The sequence below is a fragment of the Hyaena hyaena genome, unplaced genomic scaffold, assembly GCF_003009895.1.
Source record: "Hyaena hyaena isolate Hyena2069 unplaced genomic scaffold, ASM300989v1 scaffold_1147, whole genome shotgun sequence".
Classification (NCBI taxonomy): domain Eukaryota; kingdom Metazoa; phylum Chordata; class Mammalia; order Carnivora; family Hyaenidae; genus Hyaena; species Hyaena hyaena.
The window spans coordinates 456,333-484,196 of record NW_024081783.1 but is presented as its reverse complement, the minus strand read 5'-3'; the positions used below and the strand labels follow the sequence as shown (position 1 = coordinate 484,196).

General features: G+C 46.5%; 1 protein-coding gene across 10 annotated transcripts in view; it reads right to left on the bottom strand.

The window, feature by feature from the left end:
• PRKCE (protein kinase C epsilon) overlaps positions 1–27,864 on the bottom strand; it is a 493,249-nt gene that overhangs the window by 65,296 nt on the left and 400,089 nt on the right. For all 10 annotated transcript variants that reach the window (XM_039222525.1, XM_039222528.1, XM_039222530.1 and 7 more), the window contains one exon: positions 21,242–21,396. In XM_039222525.1, coding sequence (XP_039078456.1) covers positions 21,242–21,396 — 155 coding nt within the window. The remainder of the gene's footprint in view (positions 1–21,241; positions 21,397–27,864) is intronic.

Below are 27,864 nucleotides of genomic sequence, written 5' to 3'. Positions count from 1 at the left end.
TGTACGCAGTGATTATCAAACAGGCTCATCTCTCTTTTTCTGTTTTGTTACTTCAAGGCTTTCCATGAAAAGTGTCCCCTATTGTGTTTCTGCCTTTTCCCCTGATTTTCGATTGCTTGTGATACTGCGTCACACCAGGCTTTGTAGTCAACCTGGTATTTTCAGAGCTGCCAGGGCCTTATTTTCCTTTTGAAGCTGAAAAGGTATGAAAACCTTATCAATCTGAGATCATCATAAAAGGTGACAAGATCTTTGGCCAACCTGGGGCGGTTTCTCTTTCCCCGCCCTGTCCCGCGACTGCCCAAGGGCCCACTCTCCTTTGTCTGTGGACTTTGAGGTAGGCTTTCTTCTTGGTGTTGCCTCCCAGGCTCCAGTTAAACAAATGACCTCATCGTTTTTTGATTGAAGAGGCCACAGAGGAGTCTTTCCGGTTGACAAAACTGTCCCAAGGATATTTTCCTCTATATAGGGTTACTTGAGTCTCTGACAGTTTATTCTTCAATTATCCATGCTACTTAACATTTTTTCTCATTGTTCATACAAATTCCATCCTTTCACATAATAGCCAACTTCACAGAGTAGGATTGCCGAGGTGGAACTCTGGGGTAAATAAATGCCACTCTAAAAGAGTTTCACAGGAAGGAGGATTAGATGTGTTTCCTAGCCCTTGTGCAATTACCTCAGGTGACCCCACTCTTTAGCCACAGGTATATGTTGAAGTCAAAGCCTGACATCTTTAGCATCAACCTCGCAACCAACCCCCCACTCTTCAGTGACTATTCCATAGTCAGATAGTAGAAGGGAAGAATAATAGCAATTTCCATGCCCTGCCTATATGCTTGTCAAGCATGACATCATTTAATATTCCTAACAGCCACAGGGCACCTGGCTGGCTCAGTTGGAAGAGTGTGCAGCTCTTAACCTCAGGGTTGTGAGTTCGAGCCCCACATTGGGTGTACAGATTACTAAATGTGTGTGTATACTATATACGTATATAGTATATAATGTATATATATACACTATATACGTATATAGTATATGTATATATATATATACTATATACGTATATAGTATATAGTGTATATATATATATACACTATATACACATACATGTATACTATGTACTGTGTATACTATACTACAGACATATATGTATATTGTGTGTATATGTATATGTAGTATATATAATACATATATACGTTAAAAATATATATGCATATATATGTATAATCTATATATTATATGTATAAGTGTATATACTTAAAATATATATGTTCTGTGCATAATTATTATATATACACACATATACATATGTGTGTATAATATATATATTATATATGTGTATATATAACATATGTACTTAAAAAATAAATCTATTCCTAACAGTCACAAGAGGTAGGTATTATTCCTATTCCTATCCCAGGTTTTAAATGAGGAAATTGAAGGTGAGAAAGGTTCCGAACAGGCTGGCAGGCAGAGCCAGGACCCCCCTGGCCCAGGTGTGTCTAGCTCACAGGCGGTGATGGCCCAGCCAGGCTGCTACATGCTGGGTCCCTGAAAGTTACAGTGGAAAGCACAAAGGTTGCTGCTTCTGCCTCCTTCATTTCTGGACCTCGTGTAGAACTTATTTTATTTTATTATTATTTTTTTATTTCTAGGAGAGAGAGAGAGAGACAGCATGAGCAGGGGAGGGTCAGAGAGAGAGGGAGACACAGAATCCGAAGCAGGCTCCAGGCTCCGAGCTGGCAGTCAGCACAGAGCCCGACACGGGGCTCGAACCCACGAACCACGAGATCATGACCTAAGCGAAAGTCAGACACCCAACCGACTAAGCCACCCAGGCACCCCAATATTGATTTCTTAATTATTGAGATTTCAACCATTAAGCAAAGTACAAATTATTTAATATGGGTAATAGGACAAGATGTAAGTTTTATCACCTTTGAGAGTACACAAATAAGGGTAGAGATTTATAGAAGTTGAGAGGTAGCAATGGGGTACTGACATTGCTCTTCTCATTNCGAGATCATGACCTAAGCGAAAGTCAGACGCTTAACCAACTAAGCCATCCAGGCGCCCCATGTAGAACTAATTTTAGACTGTGTCACTGTAAAGCCCCTCAGAAAATCAGGGTTTTCCCATTGAACGTGCACATTATTTTTGATATAGAGTATAGGATTTTCAGAAATCAGATTCACTCGTAAAGGAGGACCATTAGACACGAAGGACACTACTTGAAGCAGCAGCTAGAAAGCATAAATAGAAGTATAAAATATAAATATATAACTAAATATACTTATATATTATAAATAAATATACTTACATAAATGTAAGTATAAAAATATTCAAACTGAAAGCAATATTTTCTCCTGAGAATAAAGGCTCCCAGGAGGACTCTTTTAAGGGAGATGACAATACTCATTGAGATGTGCAAACTCTGGTGTGTTTGCCTAAAAAATTCAGCCCATTTCCTTATGGCAGAATTGAGAAATTCCTGGCCTCCTGATGCTTCACGTGCTTTCTGGAAGAGCTAACTTGACAGGATTTTATAGTCCGTTTGACAGTCAATTGTGGTTCCCCCCCCCTCACACACACACATGTTCTTTCAACATTAAATTGGGTTCTTAGCTATTGAAGATAAAATCCTTCATTTCATGTTCCTTCTTATATGAAATTTGACCCATAATTTTCCTAACTGCGGGCTTCCATTTAAACAATAGCAAGAAGAAACAGCACAAAATTATTTAGATTCTCCAAGTGAAATCTCTTTCTGCTCTCCACAGTTTGTTTCTCCCCTCTGCAAACCTCACCACTGAAGTACATTCTCATCTACTAACTTGCTCCTTCCCCTAATTTCAGTATGGGATGTTTTTGATCCTCACATTTTTCTAGCCAGGCTTTCAAGGAGTTTTCCTTTGTTTGTTTTTTTAAAGAGACATTCTTCTCAGAAAAAGCATTATTTGTGATTAGTAAATTACTGCCTCTGGCCAACCCCAGGGCAGAGTGGGGACAGGCAAACTTGGCTGGTGAACCCATGGAGGCTGTGGGGGTAGCACTGTTATTAGCACAGACCAAATCCCATCAGTGAAATGGTGCACTTGGTTGTGGTTAAGGTGGGATGGTGGGGGCGGGGGGTGTAATGGGGGTGAACGGGAGGGTGCAGGGGAGAACTCATACTCAGGATAACCCAGACTTCTTAGTTCATGATCGATTGTTCCCAGGTGTCGACCATACCAGGCTACCCTAGCAGTTCTCCAATCTCCTTTCACATTTCGCCTCATCATCTTAGCAGCTCGTGCCCATGGGTGCACACTGTTCTCTGAGAAGTTCTAAAAGGCAACTCGCATTTGACATTCTCCATCTGCAGGAGTAGTATGCCCTCTTGTCAACAGGGATGTCCTTCCTGAAGCCGGCTTAACTCCCATGCAGCTGTAAGGTTGGACATCTTGGAGGACCTGGGATGAGGAGAAGTCATGGCCCCTGACCACCAAGGTTGGGGAGAAACAACGAAGATGAAGCATTTCGAGAAAGAGCAAGCACTACATCCCCACCTACACTCTGACATCCCATAAGCTACTGGACGAATGCTCATTCACCTTTCAGGGAAATCTTGCCCTAATCCTCCTCCTCCGTAACATGATAAGGCAAGATTTTCCTCTTGTAACTTTAGGCCTTTGGTTCCTGATGGTGAGGACTTTTGTCTGTCTCATATTGCAAAGAAAAACAAAGAGTCATATACAAGGAGAAAAGAAGGCAAACGATGGGAGAGCTCTCTCTGAGCTGCATTCCCCAGGGTACTGTCTGTGATGGGGTGCTAATTACAGAGAGAAAGGAGCCTGTGTCTGATTCCAAGCAGGTTCTAATTATAGCTCTGTATCTTATTTCCATCAAAAACACTGATTTATAATTCACGCATGTGGGTGCGCGCACACACCCACACACAACTTGGTAGCTTTGAAGCAAGTACTGATGCACATATAGATAGCTCTAAAATCTGGCTTCATGCATGCAAAACTACGCCCCTCATCAATGGCCAGATACCATACTGTATGCACACAAATGTGTCCTTAGACTATAAAAGTCCCCACTGGAGAAGACTGGAACGTTCAGGGAAGCAGGACTTCTGAGTTTGTTACACCTCTTAGCACATTCTTCCAGTCATGTGCTCAGTGGCTCAACTCTGGACAAGATGGACTGGGTGGTCACGTTTTGCTGGGGATTTGGATTTTATGAGATGTGCACTTCTCTGTGCCAACAGTAAGTTGGGTTTTCAGGCTCTCACAGAGAGCAATCACCTCCATTATCCCTCAGGAATATGGAACGGATGGGACACAGTGCCTGGGAATAGGCCCTCTCTGTGGAAGCTTGCAAGGCCCGGCAGTGAGAGTCGAAGGTGACCAGCTGAGCCTGGAACTATTGTGCAGCTCTGGGTAGTTGAAACCTTGTGCAATGATACTTCCCTGCCACGTTATCCAAGTGCAACCTTCCAGTGCCTAGGACTGAGTGGCTTCAGCTCCACTGTATCCAGGAGGGACACCAGATACAGAGATTCTCCACAGTATGCTTCAAGTGGAGGGCCGCGCAGGACAGGCTGGGAGCCTTCGTGGAACTCTCCCTGCGTCCCCTCAGCAGCCCAGGCCAACGTGACGGGATTTCCAGGGATCTTCCTCAACACACAATCTTGAGACAAGGGATCCCTATGTAATATTATTAAGGGCTCCAATCCTTTTCCTTCAAATCCTGCCTTCCTCTTGGCTTATGAAGCCTGGATAATTGCTTCAAAATTCATGTCAGTGTATCACAAGATTCTCACTGAATCCTAAAGCACAGCAAAGAGGCACTCTTAAGGGAAAGACGTTTAGATTCTTCTAGAAGTCTTGGACTCTGGAAGAGCAATGTTATTTCCAGCTATGTTAGCCGGATGATGGCTTCTGGAAGGTTGCAGTCTTGACTCAGGAACATCATGAACAAAGCCCTCTGACCACAGAAAACTAGGTCAGACATAGAAATTTCCTCTTAGGCACACCTAGGTCTGCATGTGTTTAGTTCTGTGCTGCCTGATGTGCCCACCACTGCGGTGAAACAGAACCAAGCGCTATAGGGTTTTTCTATGCAGGTACTTCTCCCTGCTCATCTGGGTCCAAAGGCCGGACATTAAAACGGTGGTTGCTCAGACATTAACAATGTGTCTGGGGAATGAACAGAGAGGTAGCAATTCACTCCCATTAAAGCAAAACTGCAGATTCCAGAAAAAAATTTTATATATATATTTATATATATATATATGAAAAGTAAATAAGAAAATTAAAAAAATGAAAAACTAGCAGTATCTGGAAAATCCTGGAGAAAATTACAGAGATGAAGCACAATCACCTGTCCGCAGTCCCCACAAGAGCTGGGACTGAGATGAATATGTAGGTGGTATTCCACCAAGATTCACTGCTTTATGATGGACGTGAGAACGGGGGTTGCTGTCCTATGGCCCCTGTTGTCTGCATCAGCCTCTTCCTGCCCCCGAGCTAACCCTGCCCAGGGCTGGGAAGGATCCCATACATGAGGTAGACAATAAAATGGCCCCACTCCCTTTCCCCTGCCACGTATACCTGGAGAGACTTGTCCCTATGGCTCAAAGCATTACTCCCGCTGATGTTTTTTTTTTTTTTTTTTTTTTTATTTCTAGAAGAGAGAGAGAGAGAGAGAGACAGCATGAGCAGAGGAGGGTCAGAGAGAGAGGGGGTCACAGACTGAAACAGGCTCCAGGCTCCGAGCTGGCAGTCAGCACAGAGCCCGACGCGGGGCTCAAACCCACGAACCGCGAGATCATGACCTAAGCGAAAGTCGGACGCTTAACCAGCTAAGCCACCCAGGCGCCCCACTCCCGCTGATGTTTAAATCCTTCTGCCTTTTTGAGCCCTCTGCCTTCCTCAGGTCCTGCCTAGAGTTTCCAGCTCAAAAAGGGAGACTGAGGCATAGGGATCATGTTGTGTAGAGGAAGAGATATGACGAGTGGTAAGAGTATATCTATGATTTGGCCACCTGCTAGGTCCTGACCATGTTATCTAAGGCATTAATATAAGCATTTACAGGTAAGGAAACTAAGGCTTAGAGGGGCTTAGAAATTCCCCAAAGTCATACATTTGTAAGTGACAAGTCTGGAATTCAAATACGGGGCTGTCTGACCTCAGAGTTTTGTGTAATAGTGGACTACAGAGCAGGTGAAGAGAACATATTCTCAGTAAGTGACTTAAAACAACAACAACAACGACAACCACCACCCCCCCAGTCCAGATCCATATTCCCATGTATTTAGGGTAATTATTTTCAACTGTGGTGCAGTAAGGGAATTGGCGTGTCTAAGTCAGCTATGAGGTCCACAAAGTAATTGAACAGTACGCACACAGTAATTATAGTAATAGTTAATATTTAGTGCTCACTGCGAAACCAAATACTGTGCTAAGTACTTTGATGAATGATCCTACTTAAGCCCCGCAACCTCCTTATAAGGGAGTTATTATGACCATGCTTTATAGACTCTACAACATACGTTTTATCCCCCATTTTCATAATTTTGATGATGCGTCTTACAGCTTAAATTGACAATTTTTCTTTTTGGTTAAAAAGCATCAGAAAAAAAGTGTGTGTGGGGGGGGAGAAAACAAAGAATAAATGTAATGAATACTTAAAAAATGGTAAATATGAATTCAATTATATCAATAATCTGAATATACAAATTAAAAGACTGCCATTGTTGGAGCAGATTAGAAAACAACAAACAAGACCCAATTATATGTTGTCTATGAGAAGCCTACTTTATTGTTTTTATGTTTATTATTGTGAGAGAGAGAGAGACAGAGAGAGAGAGAGAGAAGAGGCAGGGGAGGAACAGAGAGAGAGGGAGACACAGAACTTTAAGCGGGCTCCATGGTCTGCACTGTCAGCACAGAGCCCAGTGCGGGGCTTGAACTCATGAACTGTGAGATCATGACCTGAGCTGAAATCAGGCAGACGCTTAACCAGTCAAGCCACCCAGGTGCCCCGAAACCCACTTTAAATATAAAGATTCAGATAGATTAAAAAGGATGGAGAAAGAAACACCTAGGACTAACACCAGTCAAAAGAGAGTGGGATTACCTATATCAATTTCAGGCAGAGCAGGCTTCACAGTGTGGAAAACTATCAGGAAAAAAGAGCCATATTACATAATGATAATGGGGTCAGTTCTTCAAAATGACTTAAAATCCAGATAGGTGTGCACCTAGAAACAGAGTATGAAAACAGAGGCAAAAACTGAGAGAATGCAAAACCACAATTTATACATTGGGTTATACATCACTTCCACTTGGATCTGTAATCAAAAGTCCAGACAATGACGTGTGCTGGTGAGTATGTGGCGAAATTAGAATCTCCATATGCCCCGATGGGAATGTAAGACGGTGCAGCCACGGTGGAGCCACTTTGGAAAACTATCTGGCGGGTTTTCAAAAAGTGCAACATAATTGCCATTTGGCCCAGCACTGACACTTCTAGGTATACAACCAAGAGAAATGAAAACATATGCCCACTTAAAGACTTGTATTTATAGCAGCAGGTGGGTAACCCAAAGGTCCAATAACTGAGGACTGAGTATACAAAATGTACTACATAAGCCACAGAAAGGAGAGAAGTACTGATATAAGTTACAGCATGGATGGACCTTGAACATATACTAGAAGAATCCAGCCACAAAAAAGCCACGTACTATATGGTTCCATTTCTGTGAAATGTCCGGAAGAGGTCAATCTAAGGAGAAAGAAGGCAGAAGAGTGGCTGCCTGGGGCTGTGGGGGGAGGGGTGGGAGGCCGAGCAAGTGATGGTTAAAAGGAATGAAGCTTCCTTTTGGGGTGATGGAAATGTTCTCACGCCGACTGTGGTGATGCTTACACAACTGTGTGAAGACACAAAAACACATTTGATCTGTATACTTCCGGTGGGTGATGGTAGGGCATGTGAATTACATCTCAGTAAAACTGCTAGGAAGAAAGATGGTCATAACTGAAAGGAGAAATGGACAAACGGCCCCCTGGAAGGAGAAATCTCCAATGGACAAACGGATCTGTCAGTGACGGGTCAGGCAGGCAGCCAAGCAGTAAGGATGTGGGTGAGCCGAACGGCACTGCCCAGCGTAACCGACAGATTCCTTTTACAGCAGTGTGCCCGTACATGTTTAACAACAGCTCTCGAGGCGAACAAACCTTGAGCTATGGCATTTGCTGAGCTCCACGGCTGATTTCAAGCCATCGGCAACTGTCACCGATCCCAGAGCTGGGAAGAGGTGCATATCCTCCGCTTTCCCTTCGGTATGCTGTTGCTGGCTCTTACGGGCTCATAAACAGACCACTGGACTTGCAGGGATTTTGTGAGCTGATTGTTAAATGCGGGTAGTTTGAAACTGGCCACAGGGGTAATATTTATATCACAGAAATCAGAGACCAATTAGGCATTTCTGTTTAGAGCCAGTTTATCAACACAGACAACAAACAAACAAACAAAACGCCACCACCCCAACAGATGATTTTGCTTGTGTCGCCAGGAGATGAAGGACCTTAGATAACGTCTCACAACCTCTCTGTTTCAGTTTATTTATCTATAAAAAATGGAACAAGAGTAGCTGACCTCCAAGTTTTCTTCCACTTCTGAAATTCTACTAAATCGCAGGCCTCTCTTCCACAGCCCCTCCATATAATAAAATCTAAGATCATGTCAATGTGCATTGACATTACCTCTCACGGTTCACCTGTGGCCCCTCAGGACAGGAACCCTGGCCTCCCTCTGTGCTCTGAGATACAGGCACATAGAAATTCTTTAGCCCCACAGCCCATTTGGCGTTGGCCAACAGCCCAAGCCTTCGCTCAGCCTGTCCCCACCCCTTGGCTCATTCTCCCACATCCTTTTACTCTGGCTATCAGGCCTCTGTGGGAGAGGTCACTTCCCCCAGAAAGCTTCTTTGATTTTCTCCAACTGGCTGAGATATCTCTGCGATGCGATGCGGTTCCCTAGTACCTTTCCCTATCACCATTCTTATCAGTTTTTATTGTTATTGCTTATATTACTGTCTGGCATCCCCACCCAAACTTAAGTGCAAAGAGGGCAGCGAATGTGTATCCTTTCCTTCTCGTCACACCTTAAAGTCCTATACCTGACAATGCCAAGGAGACTGGACGATGTTGACTGAATAAGTGAGTGCCTGCTTAAGCACAGTGCTCTCTAAACTACAGAGACTTGTTTTTGGTTGCATCTCAAGAAAAAGTACAAACCCAAACAGAAATCCCCTTTGGATGAACGCTTTTACATTAGCAGATTTCCAACAAGGGAACACATTTCGTCGGACAGATGCCCCTCTTCTGAGAGGGCTTTGGACCCATGGGTGTGAGATTCTCAGTCCTAATGGGTCCACAAATATCTAAGCAAGCATCCCTATTCTTCGGCCGGTATCTGCCTAAATGGTGGGTTTCAGCCCCTCAAGGGATAAACATTTAGCTTGGCAACATCAGAGCCTTGAAAAACTATTCATTTTGATGAAGAGGGAGGACTATGGAGACATTAGGGAGGGGAGCCCCTATATGGTGACTTCATATTCAGAGGCAGCTTAAGGGCCCACCGGCCGATGAGGTCTCATGTTCCGAGGGATCACGGCAATCACAGGCCACGTCTCTGACCCTTCCGCAGGGCACTGGGCACTCTTGCTACTTTGATTTAGTTACCTCCAGAGACTCCCTGAAATCATTTGGAGGAACCATTTTCAGAGTTTCATTTTCAGATTCCGTTCAAGGCATTCCCAGACCAACAGTCTTACGGTCACAGAGCTAGATCATCTAATCCCGCCTCCAGGCAGGGTACTGATGTCCAGAAAGGAGAATGTGCCTAAGGTCACACGGCTGAGGCAGAGCCCTATTAGAGTTCTGGGCCCTGATTCACAGCCTGGTTCTTTCCACTGCAGGACTTCATCAACTAGACACTGAAGAATAGAAAGACCCACGGAAGAGACACAGTGCATAGAGAAGAGCCCAGGGAAATGTTGGTCCAGCAAGAAGTCCATTAGAAAATACACCCCGTGGGAGTACTAGGTGGCTCAGTCAGTTGAGTATCTGACACTGGATTTCAGTTCAGGCCACGATCCCAGGGTGGTGAGATCAAGTCCTGCATCAGGCTCTGTGCTGAGCGTGGAGCCTGCTTAAGATTCCCTCTCTCTCCTTCTGCCCCTCTCTCAGCTTGTGTGCTTTCTTAAAACAAACAAACAAACAAACCCAAATCCTGTGGCCAAATATGTTTAGAAAATTCTCCCACCTTCCCGGAGGGGTTTCTTTGACATGTCCGAATGGGTTGGCCAAGAAATCAAGGGCCATGGGCTGAAACTGTAAGTTCAGCATAACTGGGGAAGCTCTCTCTATATAATCTTTCAACCAAGAAACAGTTACAATACGATGGGAGAAATGCTATTATATAATGTAGCAGATGCAGTGTGAACAGCAGAAGGAAGGGACTCACTGTGCCGGAAAGGGCCGGCAGAAGTGAGCGGAGGTGAAATCTCAAAGGATGTGAGTTAGAAAAAATACAAAGTGAAAGACATGGTACTACAGGAAAAGGCGAGGGGAGAAGGGGTCCTGGGACTGTAATTTCCAGGATCTAGGCGACACATGAACAGTGTGGGGCTGTGTTGATAAGGACACCAGTTAGGCTCAAGAAGATTCTAGAGGAGGAGCTTGGTGGGAGACACACTTGAAAAGCCAGGGGCTGGGGGTGGGGGTAGCAAGAGAACGTACATAAATCCCAGAGACAAAGCTAGTTAAGAGCGTCAGCTTGGGGTTGGCTTTGGGGAAGAGGCCAGAAGTCTAGACATTATCCTGATAATGGAGTGTGACTGCAGACTTCTGAGCAAGAAAGTGCATCAACTCCTTATTTTATGATAATTAATCTGCAAGGAACGGTCAGCCTGTTACCACATGACCAAGGAAAGAAGCGAAGACAATCAAGCGTGACGCCTGTGGCCTCAATGTGCTGAGGTACCCTGTCCCCCCCCCCCCCCCCCCCCCCCCCCCCCCCCCCCCCCCCCCCCCCCCCAGAATCATTCTGGACTCAGCCGGCCAGGGCCCACGACACCACAGGGCCAACTCAGATGTTCACACACACTCTGCCCACCACGGGGCAGAGCCGCCCATTGTTTGCTAAAACAATTCCCATTTTTAGTAGTTCAATCATTAGCCAAAGGCATTGAAGAAACAAACCCGTATGACTAAACCTAGGAGGGTTCAGCCTCTTACTGACTACCCTACAGTAACATGTGTTCCAAAATTTCTACTTTCTAAGGCACATAGTCCTAAAATACCAGTGAATATACAGATATCGGATCCCTTCTCATATGGAAGCTCCCATCTCCTCAGATTAGTCTTTGTTTGGAAGCTCTAATGTGCCAAGATCGTTTTCATCCATTTGCCAGCCAGCAGGATACGTTTGGGGTGAAATACTCAAAACAGACAAAGTGAATCTTACCCACTGTTCGCTCCGCCACTTGTGAAATAGAAAAATAGGACGACGAGAACTGTAGCTAACACTTAGCGAGTGTTTACTTTGTACCAGACCCAACTGTAATTACTTTACAGGTATCGGCGTGTATTGCTTCTCACACTATCCCTCTGAGGAAGGGAACATCCCCACTTTACAGATGAAGAAACAGAGGTTTAAAGAAGCTCCTTGCCCCAAATCATATACCTAATGACCAGTGGAGACAGAGTTTGAGCCCAGAAGCCACCATACCAGGTTCTCAGCTCTGTGGTAGGTGTGATGAGAGACGCAAAAGTAGATGACAAAGTCCCTGATTTTTTTTTTTTTTAACACATACTATTAGCTGAAACATTGAAATACATGTAATCAGGAATTTCCCTCTGTTCCAAACTTCCTGTTTGCTCTGAACCTCCGGTGTCAATGAGAGTCAGAATCCTACTTCTGATCAGCTCAGCAATAATGTAGGCTCCTCCGAGGAATGCAAACTTGGCTTTTCAGTCCAAGCAGCTCAGTCTCCTCTCATTCTCCCTCCCATTTCTCATGTCCCTGCGACTTCACCCTACATTGTGACGGGCAGGTAACATCGCACAAAAACAGTTTGGGGTAAAGATGATCTCACATTTAAGGAAGCCTGGACCCACAGAAAAGTACCTAAATCCTGAAACCTGAAAAACTCTTGCTGACATTTAGCGCTCCTTTAATGATACAACATGGCACAGGGGCAGAATGGTTCTCGTGGCCATAATGCACATTTCTAAAGTCTGCGTGTTTGGGGAAGCAGGTCACGTGGGAAGCACGTGGTGCAAGTAGGAGGCGGGGAGATGGATGGGTGCAAACGGAGCCCAGCAGGAAGGCTGAGGCACCAGACTCAGACTCTGCAGCTTTCTAGTGCAAGCACATCTGTTCAGTCCAGTGGTCACTGCCAGATCATTTACCAGGAGTTGCCTGTCCGGTCCCAGGGCCCCCAAGAGCTCCCAGTAATGGAATGTCACCAAGGAGAGGCCTCCCTTTCTGAATCAGTGCTTGGCTCTGAGGTCTGGCCCTGCCCTAGGTGGGCCCTTTTACTTGCATGGGGGACACGGCGTCACACACCCACCATCTTGCTCCCCTCGAACGGGGGCACTACTACGCTGTCACCACGGCCATGTGCCTGTACCTCTGCAAGGCTTGCTGGGCCCCCAACAATGTCCGGAGGCCTTTCTGTGTCCATTAGCTGATTTAAATCTTTCATTTTATGCCGGGGCTGCAGGCCTGGCCGTCTTATTTTATTTATTATTAGCAGCTCCAGTTTAGAGATGAGGAAACTGGGGGCCGGGGAGACTAGGTCATTTGCCCAGGGCGACACCAATTAGTAAGTGGCAGTGCTGGGGCTTGAACCTGGGGCTTCAGTATTAGTTTGCTAGGGCTGCCATAACAAAGTACCACAGACTGAATGACTCAATGGGAATTTACTCTCCGAGGCTGCAAATCCTGCATTAAGGTGCTGGCAGGATTTCTTCTGGGGCCCCTCTCTCTGGCTTGTAAATGCATCTTTTCCTGGTATCTTTGCAGGGTCCCTCTTGGTGCATTTCTGTGTCCTAATTTCCTCTTCTTATAAGGACATCAGTCATATCAGAGTAGGGCCCACCCACGTGACCTCATTTTACCTTTTCCCACTTTCAAGGTCTTCCCTCCAAATAACCAGGCATGTTCTAAGGTTTGGGGGATTGGGGCTTCAACACATGAATTTGGAGGGGACACAACTCAGCACAAAACATCCTCTGACTCAGTAACCTATTCACCTAACAAATATTTCTGGAGCCTCCCAGGTGACAAGGATTATACTTAGTGCTTCTGTAAATGCCTTCTTGTGTGCTTCTCAAAACCAGGCCTGGGTGATTCCAGGGGAGAATGAGGGCACTACGTTTCCAGTAGCTTGAGGATCCTGCCCAGGAAAACCCTACAAAAGTGAGTCAGAGCCAGGATGCGGCTGCAGTTCTCCGAGTCCAGACTCAGCACTATCTCCAACATACGACCTGCTGCCCACATGAAATCACAGCCGGCCTGTCCCTGTCAGGGAGATGGGACACTGGTAGCAGAGGGGTGGGTCTTCGGAAAGATCACAAATCCCGTGGTTAATGGCAGTATGTACTGCAGAGGGCTGCTGTGAGGACTGAATGAGTTAATAGGTATGATGCGTGCAGATGGTCCGGTTTGTAACAAAGCCAAATAAGGTTTGTTCATGGTTATTCGTGGTTGTTGCTGCTACCGTGGTGGTGTGCTGTGGCTGTTGTCATTACTGTTATTGACTTCTGGATACAGAGAGTAGCCTGCATAGCCACAACTACTTTTCTCTCCTTCCCGAAATTATACACAAAGGCCTAAATACACAAAGATGGGAAGAAGAAGAAGAGAAGACACAACAGCAACACACTTTTGAAAGCTGGCAAGCAATGGGATGAGTGGTGAATAACTTACTAGACCTAAGAAAGAGCCGAATCCAGAACCTGCAATGGGGAAAGTCAGGAACAGTTACATTTAGGCTGTGGAATCTCCCATCCTCTGTGCCACCCAAAGCTCGGGAATTTGCTCTAACAGTTACTTCTGGAGATGAAGGTGGAGACAGAGAAAATACAGAGTTGGCTGAAAAGCAACTAGAAACCCAGATTTTCTTCTTCACCCTGCATAGTCCCTTCCCTGCCCCCAGGGGTTTATTCTCTGGAGAAGACAAACAGAGGGTCTCTGGACACAGGGTGGGATGGGGGCCGAGGGCAGGTGCCAGGATACAGAACTGGAAATGGCAGAGTTCAATGGACAATGTATCCTGGGAGTGGGGCCCTCCAGGTCTCCCTCCTCATGTGGCTCCCACGGTGGCGCCCCAAAGTGCTGCCCAGCCCTCTCTCTTCAGGCAGGATGCTGGAAGAGTCTTCCCCGGGCAATCTGAACGTGCTAAGAGGGAAGTGCTAGAAATACTGACAATCAGGCGCTCCCCAACCACGTAGCCAGCCCGATTAGCCAACGATCAAGCCCAAGCTGACGAATCCAATACCCAAATGACAGTTCCATAAAGAGAAAACATAAGGAATCATTAAAGAAATACTTCCCAGAACTGAAGGGCATGATTTTCTAAATTGTAAAAGTCCATCCAGAGCCCAGGGCAATGGATGAAAAATGGTCTACCCCACATCATTAAGTCACCCCCCAGCCTCCAGGAAAAAAAGAAATCGATCCTTACAAAGGGATCAAGAATCAAAACAGCTGGGGACTTGATTCTTTGATCAAGAATCAAAACAGCAACACTGGACGTTAGAAGGCAATAGAAGAAAACCTCCAAATTTTGAGTGAAAATGGATTTCAATCTAAAGTTCTATACCCAGCCAAAGTCTTTTTAGCAGGTTTGACAGTAAGAGAAAATTTTACATATAAAAGAAAGGTCTCAAAAATTTATATCCTGTCCTTTTTCTCGAAAACCTGCTAGGGCTGCTTCACATCGAGGGAATATACGGAGAAAGGGGAGATGTGGGATACAAGGCCAGGGATTCACAGAGGACAGAGGCCAAAAGAAGCCCGGAGGTGGAGGAGGGAGAGCCCAGGATAACAGCTGGACAGCAGCCACGGGAGGCGGCGTTCAGACTGGAGCAGTCTGGAGGGCTCTGCGAGAGCTACCCAGGGACATGGATACGCTCAGAATACGTACAGAATACCCATTGCCCGAAAGCATCCTTCAGGGAGATGTGAACAATTTGTAGAGTTTGTGTTGAACTAATAACCACGTAGAAAGCAAGGAGATAATGATCATCTCCAGGAAAACAAACAAAGAAAATGTATAGGAAAAGTAATGATCGCTTACCACGGGGCTTGGGTCCAAACAGCCTTTCACAGTCATAATAGCGTATATGACATATATTCATTTAACCATGACTGTAGTAAACTCTGAGGACCAGAAGGGAGGAAGGAGAGTCAGGACCGGAGTGGTGGGGCAATGAGCGGGTAGGGAGTGGGGCAGAGAACCAAGCTCTCTCTTCCACTGTGGAAAGTCACTACAGAACGCCTAAAATCAAGTTTGACAAACGTAACAATAAAGCAGGTTATTTAGAAATACTTAGGTTGGCACTGAAGGCAGCAGCCGGAAAGACTGAAAATGGGTGTCTCTGTAGAAGAGGAAACTGGGTGGGAGGGAGGGAGGGAAATGGCTTTTTATTTGTTTAGGCACCTGGTAGAACAGTCTGACTCTTTATCTATATGTGTATCTCCGATTAAAATAACATCGAAGCTTTATAGTGCCTCACTGTGTAAACTTTGGGGAGTTACTGCCCAGCTCTGGTTTCAAGTTCCGCATCTAGAAAACAGACTTGGATTAGATCGTCTCTGGGCTGTCCTTGACTTAGCATTTGAGATTCCTGCCACCCTCTCATTACACGCTCAGCCCTGACATCCTTAGGAGGGTTGTAGCACAATACCATTTTCTAGAATGGTTGGGGAAAGGCTGACAGTAAGGGACAACGCTCTGCGGGGGAAAAGATCCCCAAATGTCCAGGGTGATTTTCTGAGGGCAGGTCACGGAAGCCTGGGAGGGAAGAAGGAAGAAATCATTCTCATCCCTCCTCGTCCTCTGCTTTTATTAGCATTAGAGAAATCGAGAACGTAGTGAAAGAAGATAGCAGTCTAAATATTAGGACTTCCATGTGTTAGCACAGGCTTTCACTGGAGACCTTCACCAAGTCAAGAAATGTCTAACTGTGTCCAGGAGGTGATTCCGGGAATCAAGGCAGGCTATCATTCCCCAAACTAGGCACACAGGCTCCCCCCAGCCCCACCTTGGACTAGCAGGAAAACAAGGCTATGGTTTACATCATGACTCAGTGTGCATTTTCCGGGGGAGTCTGGCTTACAAACATAGCTAGAGGCCTCACTATGTCTCCAGCTCTGTCGAGGGAAACCCCCCTCAGACTCTCTCTGTTGGCTTTGTCCCCCGGTCCTGCTGAGGACAAGGCATTTAAGATCCAGGTTATTTATTAGGCACTCTGAGGTTTTGCCTAAATCTTTGTTCCATGCTCTTCACTCTTATTTGACTTCTTATGAACATAATCAGCAGCAGGGAACGCCTTTTCTAAGCGCCTCTTGAGTACAGAGTGATCTAGCGTGAGCCAACCTTCTCTCTCCTCCCAGGAGCACCGCTGCCCCCACTTCTGGCACAGGGCAGGATAGCTCTTGGGTAGCAATGGTGATGATGGTGCATTACAGATGGAAAGTAAGAATTACGGGAGAAGGAGAGTGTTTGAAGCCATAGTCCCCTGTGCTAGATAAAGGCCATCTCCCAAGTGAGCCCTTGCATCACACAAAATAGGGTCTCCCCCTGGGCTTCAGAACAGCCAGAGGCAAACGGCGGAGACACTCACAGTCTCCCTAGCGGGCTGCATGCAGGCCGACTGACCCTTAGCACAAAGCAACGTGGGAGACAGAGATCATATCCTCCTCATGAGTCCATAAAATGAGAGCTATGAAGGAACCGGGGGGCCTTTTAGGGCCACGGAGTTAGGAATGCTTCCAACACAGGCTTTTAATCAGTACGTGCCAATGAGGTAGCAGCCCACTGGACTGGAAGGCTCTGGAACATTATAAGACTAGAGGAACAAATATTTAGTGAACACCAACTATGAGGAGGCTACGGTTCTAGGCCAGCCAGGTAAGCACTCTTGTGTGGCATTCTCAATCTTGTGTGGTAAAAATATAAGCCCTGTATAGAGCATCTTCTAGATGCCTGGGGCAGAGAGGCGTTACGTTGCTGAGGGAAGGACACTGGCAGGGCAGCCTGGGTGGTCAGGGAGCACCTCACACAGCAGGGCACTTGGCATAGCTCCAAAGGCACACCAGCATTTTTCTCGATCTGTGGTCCCCAAGTCACCTGAGGAGCACTTTATAAAAAATATAGATTCCCGAACCCCATATTTCAGACCTACCAAATCAAAAACTCTAGGACTGTTACCGTGGAGCTTCTATTCTTTTTGAAAAAAAGATATTACAGTTGTGGCAAATTTACACATAGACAACAGCAGGTAGGATACTGGAGCCCCATGTACCCATCCCCCAGCCTCAGCAATCATAAACTCACGGCCATTCTTTTCTCACTGATACTCTTATCTGCTTCCCCTCCTCCTGTATTATGGAATCTACACACCATTTAAACCAGGGACTTTGAGGCCGTCAGAACATGGATACGACCTAGGAGCCACTCATTAATCGAGACACAGACTAGAAGCAAGTGATTTCCAGGGACAGGTGTACAAAGGCCCAGGGCAATGAAAGAGAATCGTACTGCGTGGGGGGCAGGGGGCCAGGGGCCGGGGGAGAATGGCAAATAATTTGGATCACCTCGAAGAGGGGGTACACAGTTAGAAGGAACAGTGGTAAGGGTTCCGGGATCACTGGAGGCTACTGGGGCCCAGTTAGCACATATGGAGTCTTTGTGAGAAACACAATAACGCATCTCCTCTGGGCAGAAGAAGCACCCCTTTCCCGGGCTGAAACCACCCACAGAAGCAGAGCGGATTTGGGTGCCACGTGCCACTCACCGCCTGTGCCCCTAGCTCTTAAGCCATGCCCAGACCACAGACCTGTGCGCAGCAAGGCTGGGGCAGGAGCGAGTCTGAAGGCCAGCAAAGGGGACTGTGCTTTATCTTTAGGGGTTGAAGGATGCTAAGAAAGGGGACATGTGACCATCGTGTGCTTTGAAAAAGTGCTAGGCAGCAAACGGAGGCGGTCAGAGAGGACAGGACACCGAGAGCCAGTGAGGGAGTCAAGTCAGTGAACTACTACAAACTCACCTGGGAAGAAGGAAGAAGGCCCCCTAGGTCAGGGCTTGAGAGAGAGATCTTGTTTGGGACTCTGGGGATACCTGGAGACTGGATATAGTGACACAGAGTCGCTGGCACACAGGACTCACAGAAAGCATGTAACTGTTGAAATCGCTCAGGCAGAGTACTGAGGGTAGGGGTGAGGAGGGATAAAGACCCTGGGGAAAACCAGCATTGAGAGGATGGAGGTCGGAAGGGAAAAGCAGCTGGGCCAGGGAATACAGGGATGGAGCAGACAGGGCCAGGGAGGCGGGAGGGAGAGGGGAAAGTATGGCACATACAAGCCGATAGAGCAAGTGTTCACAGGTGTGATGAGGGGGACTTGCAAAGGAGAAAAGTAGAAATGTAAGGGAAAGTCAAGTTTTGAAATACCTCGAATGACAAGCCAAAGAGTTTGGACTTGGACTTGAAGAGGCAGAGTAACAGGTGTCATGGCTTATAGCACGAGCTTGCTGATCAGTCACTTAAGGACTTCCTAGGTCTGCCACTGAGCAAGGAGGGCCACAGGCAAGCTATTTGTGGGAAGTCTCTGAATCCCTGCTAGCAAACTGGACCATTTATACCCACGCCTAATAGGGACGGAACGGGAACAACATCTCAAAGGATGGCAGTTCTTCCTCCGGCATGGGCACCTAACAGTGCGCTGCCTTGCAGTATGAGTCAGGTGAGCTCTTTGCATACGTAACTCACTCCTGTACCTTGAACTGGCTTGTGAGCTTCTCGGGGGGCAGAGATTAGGGTTTTAAACTAATTGAAGTCAATGGTCATTTGTTGACTATTTACTATGGGTAAGACAAGAAGAGTGTGTGCAATACGATGATTGAGGAGAAGAAAGGGAGGGAGGGAGGGAGGGAGGGAGGAAGGGAGGAAGGGAGGGAGGGAGGAAGGAAGGAAGGAAGGAAGGAAGGAAGGAAGGAAGGAAGGAAGGAAGGAAGGAAGGAAGAGTCCTTAAGGAAGTCTGCGGCTTGGTGAAGGATCCACAGCGATGCCTAACACAAGGAGGACAGCAGTGGGCACAGTAACATAAGTCTCAAATCCCATTCATTCCCAGATTGCAAATGGAAGTGTCCGGGGTGGAGAGTCCTGCTCTAGCTGGTGGGACCAGGCTTTGTGCAGGCGGGCAGTATTATGTGAGGCCTCTGGGCTGATCAGAGGAGGGGAGAGGAGGGAATGAGCACAGAAAGCTGGGAATTGACAGGTGAGTTTGAGAAAAGCTATGAATCGCGGTGGGGTCCAAACAAGGTGCTACGGTGTACTGGGCTACAGCAGACACAACCTAAGCTGAGCCTCAGTCACACGCTGGCATAACCCTTCCCCCAGGTACGGTGGAAGCTGTGACTTACCCCTAACGAATAGAAGGTGGAAAAGATGATATACTATCACTATTGTGATTATGTGGCATTACAGGACAAAGGATGTTTGCAGATAGAATAAAGGTCCCTAATCATTTGAGTGAAACAAAAGGGAGATTATCCTGGGCAGACCTGATCTAATCAAGTGATCCTTTTAAAAGACAGTCCAAGCCTTCCCTGAAGTTAGACTCAATGCAAGAAAGGCCTTCTCTACTGCTGGTCTTGAAGAAGCCATGTGCTTCAAAGAAATGAATTCTGCCTACCAGGACAGGAGCTCGGAAGAAGACACCAAACTTCAGGCAAGCACGTAGCCTGGCCTGATCGCAGCAGAGAGACCCCGAGCAGAGAGCCCAGGCACACGATGCCTGAACTCCTGACCCACAGAAACTGGGAGATAATAAATGAGTGTTGTTTTAAGCCCCTAAATCTGTAGTATTTTGTTACAGAGCAATAGGAAATAAGTACATGGGCACACGATGTGGAGGGCCATGACTAGCGGCTAAAAAGTATGGACTTTATTATGTAGGCCATGGGGAGGTCCTGACTAGTTTTCAGCAGAGAGATGCATACTTAGGACACTAAGAGTCGTCAGTGTAAATGTAGTCGGGGGCGGGTAGGCGGTTGGTCAAATCCCCCTGAAGAACATTTAGTCAGAGCACTGCTCCCAGGAGAGGGTCAGAAAAGTTTTGGTGACTAAGTTCTGGGTTGAACCCAGCCAGCTTAAAAAGAAAAAAAAAAAAAAGGTGGGGAAGCAAAAGAAATTGACAGTCATTGAGAAAACCTTAAAGAACTTTAGCGTCCTCGTTGCTAATTATAAATATTTACTCCTCCCAGAATTCCTGACCTCACAGAAGAGCCTGCGTAAATAGCTCTGCTCCTTTACTGGAAAATTAGTGTGTGTGTGTGTGTGTGTGTGTGTGTGTGTGTGTGTTCGTTCGTTCTGTGTTTTCTTGGAAGGGGGACAGGGCGGCAGTAAGGGACTGGATGATCTGCAGTCACTTCCTGTTGGAGATTGTCTAGCTCCCTTCCCCTCCTCCTCCTAGAATCATAAACCCAGAGACCCTCAAGCAACGCCTCCTCTGATTCTATCTGCTGGAGACAACTAAGCCAAACAAACTCAGGAAGTGGCAAGAGGTGGGGAAGGGGAGGAAGTTCATGGCACAGAAGGAAAAAGTAAAGAGAATGCCCTGATGTTGAAGGAAGAGGGTGGGGAGAGAGAGAAATGAAGGTCACCCCAAGGTTGCTCGGCGCCAAGCCTTTAAAATGTTGTGCTTGGGCTTTCAATCAAAACTGGCACAAACAGTGGGCCAGATCTCCTGGGGCTATTCAAATATTAACATTCACAGTGATAAACAGCCCCCAAAAAAGTCCTCCGTGAGCAAATTGGAACAAACAACTAATCTAAAGCGGGTTGCTAAGAGACCAGTTGGGCAGGAGCCAAAGTCAGTTCAAGTGTCTGGAGAATTCTTGATTTTTTCGCTTTCGGGGAAGGGAAGACGAGGAAGAGGGAAGAGCTACCTGTAGATGACTCCATGTTGATGGAGGAACATGAGGGCTGATGTAACCTCTGCAGCATAGAACCGGGAACGGGGCTCATCGAATTTTCGGGAGCGCTGAATCTGGAACATGAGGTCTCCACCGTTGACATACTCCATGACGAAAAAGAGGCGGTCCTGAAAAGAGCAGAAAATGCCGTTTAGGTAATTCCCCTGCAGCTGCCCACGCAGGCCAGAGAGGGTATCGTGAGCCCAACAGAACTTGAGGGGGAAGTGGATGCAGAGGCGAATGAATCCAGGTAGCCCCCAATCCAGACGGAAGACAAATAATCCAGACAGCACACGGATTAGGGTATGAGGTACTATTTTAAATCTCTTTCCCTGTTTTATTTTTACGAGCATCAGCTTAGTCTAGTGGAGAAAGCCCAAAGCTGACAGAAAGGAGACCTGGGCTTTTGTCTGATTTCTGTGACAACCCTGAAGTATGTCCTCGGGCAATTCTCTGCCCCTTTGGAAGCTCCAGTTACCTTTACACGTGGGGTAGGTTGTATAACGGCTCCCCAGAGGATATCCACATCCAAATCCCTTAATGTGCAAATGTGACCTTAGCAAAAAAGGACTTTGCAGATGTGCTAAGGGTCTTGAGACGGGGTGTTATTCTGGATTACCAGGATGGGCCCTAAATGCAGTCACAGTTGTCCTTATAAGAGAAAGACAGGGGGACTTTTTTGAAGCAGGGAGAAGGCAATGTAGCCGCAGAGATAGCGATGGTGATGGAGTCCCAAGCCAAAGAACACGGAGGCCACCAGAAGCTGGAAGAGGCAACGATGGCCTCTCCCCTAGGACCTTGGGAGAGAGCAGGGCCCAGCCGACATCTTCATTTTGGCCCAATGTCACTGGTTCCAGATTTCTGGCCTCTAGAACTATGCAAGAATAGATTTCTGTTGTTTTAAGCCCCCACATCGGTGGTAGTATGTTAAAGGCAGCCCTGGGAAACTACTACAAAGTCCCACAGACTAAAGGGGCTGCAAGCGCCCCTTCTGTGAGGACCACTCTTCACTCTGGAGGAGGTTCCTTCTGGAATTCCCATCTTGGCACATTTTCCTGTGGATTCTTCCCTCGAGGCAGCCTTCCGAATGGCCCGACCACACTCCTACCTCATTGGAGGAGGGGCCTTCTTTATCTGCCCTACGTGAGCAAGTGGGAGGCACAGGGATGGAAGTTCACTTTGCAGTGAATTTCTTGACTGCCATTCCCTAAGGCTGTGGGGTGTGGGGAGCTGAGCTGGGTGGGAGGCCAAGAATGACAAGCCAGCACTGTCCCTGTGGAACTTATGATCCAGGGGTAGAGACAGGAAATGGGCAGAATGGAGAAAACAAAACAGGGGCAGAGTGTCTCAAGGATGAAAGAGCCAAGTGCGAGGTGGGTCCTCTAAGCCAGAGGCCATGGAGGGTTCTGGGCAGAGCTAGGGCCTGAGAAAATGAGGGTGCGGGCATGGGGGCATGAACAAATCCCGGGACTTGGGGACGGGGTGAGAATGCTCAGGACAGGAGCTGGGCAGCTCGGCGGGGGAGGAATGTTCAAGGAGCAAAGGGAAAACAGCGATGTTGGAGAGGCCAGAGGGACAGAGCACATTTTTAACACAGAGACAGAGTCTGAGTGAAGCTGCCAGGAGGAGGTGAGCGTATTGCTCTCAACCAAAATTAGTAGAAACGTCCCCATTAAGACTGACTAAAAATCACAATACTTCTTAATTCATGAAGCAGTCTTGCTAGCATATTGACTTTATAATTGGAAGTGCTCTGAAAATAAGTCCCTCGTTAAGAATTGTTATGAATTCAGCCCCCCGCCCCCAAGAGTCTCCAGATTTATTCAAGCTATACTGGTATTCATGAAGGGCCTAAGATCTGGCTTCTCTTCCATTTGTCTTCTTTCCCCTTCAAGACCTGCCTTGTTTTCTCCCCTGAGTATGATTCTGACTCAAAAATACACAGGCTACCTTGCCAACCATCCACTCAATCATCCATTGCCCATTCAAGTCTTCACTACAAGAACTAAATGCCCAGGCTGACCCCAGCCCAATGAGACCAGAATTTCTGAGGACGGGACTCAGGCAGCAGCAGTGTTCAAAGCTTCCCATGCAACCTCAACATGCAGTCAGAGTTCAGAACCAGTCTTCCATCTGGTTTCTGCCAAGGTGTTTTGCATCCGAGAGATGCGTGGATTATAAGCCATTCAGATTTTTCCTCTCCCGTGTTCAAGGATCCCCCAAGAACATGGGTTTGTGCATCAGAATCACACACAGACTTGTTAGAACGTGGATCCCACCCTTCGTCCCCTGAGGTTTTGATTTGGAAGACCTGGGGTGGTGAATCTGAGAATCTGCTTTTCTAGCAAGTTCCCAGGTGATGTCAATGCTGCTGGTCCAGGGACCCTGTGCTGAGAATCGTGGCCCTAGAGCACTGGGGACCAGCCTTTCCACACAGCAAGTGCGGCCGCGTCACGCATCCGATGCTGCCCTGATCTACTGAACCACGCCATCTGAAACAACTGCTATAGTGCCTTCCCATGGTCACCAGTCCAGACTTGGGTTTTAGCAACCATGCTATATTTCTTCGACTAAGTTTGAAAGATTCCAAATCTTTCAAGAGGAGAAAACTTCACTTCCCCATGCCCCTCTCCACTCCTTGGCTGCTTTTTATTCCACCAGCCCCAGACACACAACCATTTAAGAACAGGATCCATGGAGTGATGGAGAAGAGCTCCCACCTGAATCTGTGACTTACTGGCTCTCTGAGCTCACACAAATGACTTTATTTCTGTCCTCAGTTTTCTCATCTGCAAAAAGCAGATGATATAGGACCTGCCTCATAGGTGTCTTACAGGGGATGAAATTATGTTAAGATGTCTGGTTCACCACTGGTCCTCCCTGAAGGTGGCCTATTCCTGTCGTCACTGATGGCTATACAGCTGCCACCATTACCCAGTCTTCACTTTTCAGTCGTTTTAGCAGCATTTTCTCCTGATCACATCCTCTTCCCACAAACGCTGGGCTCCCTGGGCTTTCAGGCTCGTTCCTGTCCCATGTCTCGGGCAGGCTGTCTTGTGCCTGCTCGTGTGAGGGTCCTGGGGGAGGCTAAATTCCTTACTGTGTCTCCAGGAACTAGAACGGAGCCCGGCACCCAGTGAGTTACTAGTGCTTCTTTGTCAAACGCACGCGTTCTTACACAGCCACCATGCGCGAGGCTCTAGTTGTTGGAAATTCAATAGTGAACCAGAGTTGGTTTCCCTGTGTTATTTCCCCTGTGTTATTTCTATTGTTAACCTCACTTTGAGTTATTCTAACATGAGCTCATTCTGAACTTCTGTTTTAACCTTTCTACTCAACGTACCTCAGTGTGCATGGCCCCAAAGCAGAATCAATCCTTTTTAAATAGGATGGACTGTTACTAAAGCAAGATCAGTTTTTCACTCCCCCTCCCTCCATTCCATGAGTTTGGATACTCTCTGACCTCCACACCTAACACATCTGAGAAGCATGTTTTGATGCACAGTGAGAACCTAAGTCATTCTGGGAACTGCTTAATTACATAAACTGAAATCAAAAGAAAGCTGGCAAACCCAGCAGCTACTCGTTAATCCCCTCTTGGCATCAGTAGAAAACAAAACAAAACAAAACCCCAACTTCCTGGTAAAGTAAGCAAATATGTTTTCTGAGGTAATCAAAGGTTTTAAAAGCCTTATTCCACCTCCTCCTCCCTTAATCTCACCTGAATGTCTAAAAAGTTACGGTCTTGGGATAGTAAGTAAAATAATAAAATTAGGAAAGAGATTATATGTCACGGCTATTTAGGGTAAGAGTAGTTAATAATGACCTGCGAGCCGGAAGGGCCACACCGTGTGTTTGAAATTCCCATTGGGCTCTATTTTCCCAGAGCGCTAACCTTTCCTGCCTTTGAAGGGAAAGCGAGGCCTGCCCTGTTCATCTTTCAAGGTGTGATAGATGGCCAGAGGCTTCCTCTCAACAGCACCACGTGTCCTGCCAGTTGGATTTGTTTGGATGCATATTCTCCCTCATTTGTTAGCTGTTTATATGTACAAAGATTCTATCGCTTTTGAATCAATTTCACATGAGTACCCAACAAAAGACTGGACTTGGAACAGCCCTCCTTCGATGTGCCAGTGACAGGATGAACAATTTCTCCAACACACCATCTAAAGGAATTATGGTTCCTCACTCCGTGACATCTCTTTGACCCCTCCACATCTACGTCATTTAATCTATTAGTTCAACGGGTCCTTTCTTGGGTGTCTAGCCCTGGAGTGGGTACTTGGGAGATATGAAAGATGAGATTAAGTCAACGCTTTGGTTTCAAAGAAATAGAAACTGAACATGGGAAACCACAAGAAGCAACACAAAATGTTGTGCTGTTATGTACGAAACCCTCTTACATTGAATCAGACTGTGAAAGCGATGTATCTGGGTCATTACTTGCTGCCACCATAGAGAGTAATCATCTGTCATCCAGACCTTAGCACTTATGATCATTATAGGAAACAGTCATGGGAAAACCTTTTCTATATTTTATTTCCAATAATATTGCTGGTCCTGGTAGAAGTGGCCATGTCTATAGGAATTTGGGTAACACAAATCTGAATTAGGGTGGGGGGGAGGAGAAGTCCTGGCAAGTGAAAGGAACAGCCCTTGAGAACAGAGGGAAAGAAAGGGACATTGCATGTGGGGATGAGGAGGGTGGGAGTAAGCAGGTGGAAAAAACTTGCTATCTAGGAAACTGCGTAAACTCTGGAGGTAGGAAGGAGACAGATTGGGTGGGGGTGGGGTGGGGCAGGGAGGAAGCAGGTCGCAAAACACAGGGAGGAAGCAAATAACCCTAGAAATATTTCTGAGTTGTAAAATGGCATAATGGAAGCTGACTTAAAGCACAGCTCTTCTGGAAGCAGAGTTCAGGATGGAGTGGTAGAAGGCAGCCTTCATTATCTTTGAACAAGAATAAGTCGCCCTCCTTCCTCTCTATTACACTTCCTTGGTAGAACCAAAGGAAAGATCCAATCACACAGGGAAGCTTAACCAAAACAATTTTTATTTTTTTTTGACGTTGTTTATTTTTGAGAGAGAGAGACAGAGTGAGAGTGGGGGAGGGGCAGAGAGAGACACACACACAGAATCCGAAGCAGGCTCCAGGCGCTGAGCTGTCAGCACAGAGCCCGACATGAGGTCTGAAATCATGAACCATGAGATCATGACCCGAGCCGAAGTCAGACACTTAAACGACTGAGCCGCCCAGGCGCCCCAACAATTGTATTTCCCCAGAGAAAGCAAGCCAGCGTCACAGGAAACATCCTTCTTCTTACTAGAGACTCAACTCTCAATTAATAGAGAAGAAGAGTCTCATGTGAATAATAATGATGATTACTGATGTCAGCTTTCCTATGCAATGACAAAAATAAATATCACTTGAATAATGCTGTCTAAGAATAATCATTTTCACACAGTCTCAGTCCTTCTTCTCATAGGCCTTCTCTTCCTTTCGCCTCCCGTTGTTCAAAGGCCTTGAGTGTAATGACCTTGTTGTGATATTTCCTCAAATTCAGATTTATCTCAACCGAATGCCTATCACAATAACCGATTCTGCCAACAGCAGTGGTAGCATGGGAAATGCAGAGTGGGTTTTCACATGGCTGTGTCTTCTAGAAGCCATCAAGGTTAGAATCCACCCTCCTTTGGGTAAAAGGGGAGATGCTTGTTTTCGAGGGAAAGCATTAACCTAATCAAAATTGGCCAAATAGTAAAAATTCCACATGATGGTCCGCTGGCTGAGGTCTACACTTCATTCATGTGTATCTGATATTTGTCCCCAATTGCTTAAAACTATGATTATGTGATGTACACAGGATGCCCCAAGTTTAAAGTGACCTAAAGCTGTAACAAACTGACTCATCCAATAAAGTTCAAATAAGCATTTCCTGCCTGACTAAAGCTTCACTTTGCTCTGAGAACAACTTCAAGTTACTGCCAGCCTGCCCCATGCACTTTCAACTGTGTGAAAGCCAGGGGCAAGGGGAAGGGTCTGCGTTCAGTACATCAGAGAAAACATTCCTTTTACAGGGGTCATCCACATCTTATGAGAAAGAAGCTTCTGTGACATGACATGACAGTACGTATGGGACTGCCCCCAAATAGCCTACATGTCCACAATGCTGACCGCCAGAGTGACTTCCTTCCATGAACAAGGGCAGCGTCTGAAGTTAAGTGGGAATTATGGCATATCGTTAGTCCCCCGTCTCCCTTTAATGTTATTTTGAGACAGAGAGACAGCGCGAGCAGGGGAAAGACAGAGAGAGAGAGAGGAGAACGAATCCCAAGCAGGCACTGTGCTGCCAGCACAGAGTCTGACGCAGGGCTCGAATTCACGAACCAGGAGATCATAACCTGAGCTGAAATCAAGAGTTGGACACTTAACTGACTGAGCCACCCAGGTGCCCCAGTTCCCATTTTGAAAATGATAGAATCAAGAGGGTTTCAATGGGGAACAGTGAAGAGGACAGTGGTGTGTCTCTTTCACTCCATCACAATATCAGAGTGTCAATGTCTCCTACGTCAGTGTCACCTCACAGAACCCAGTG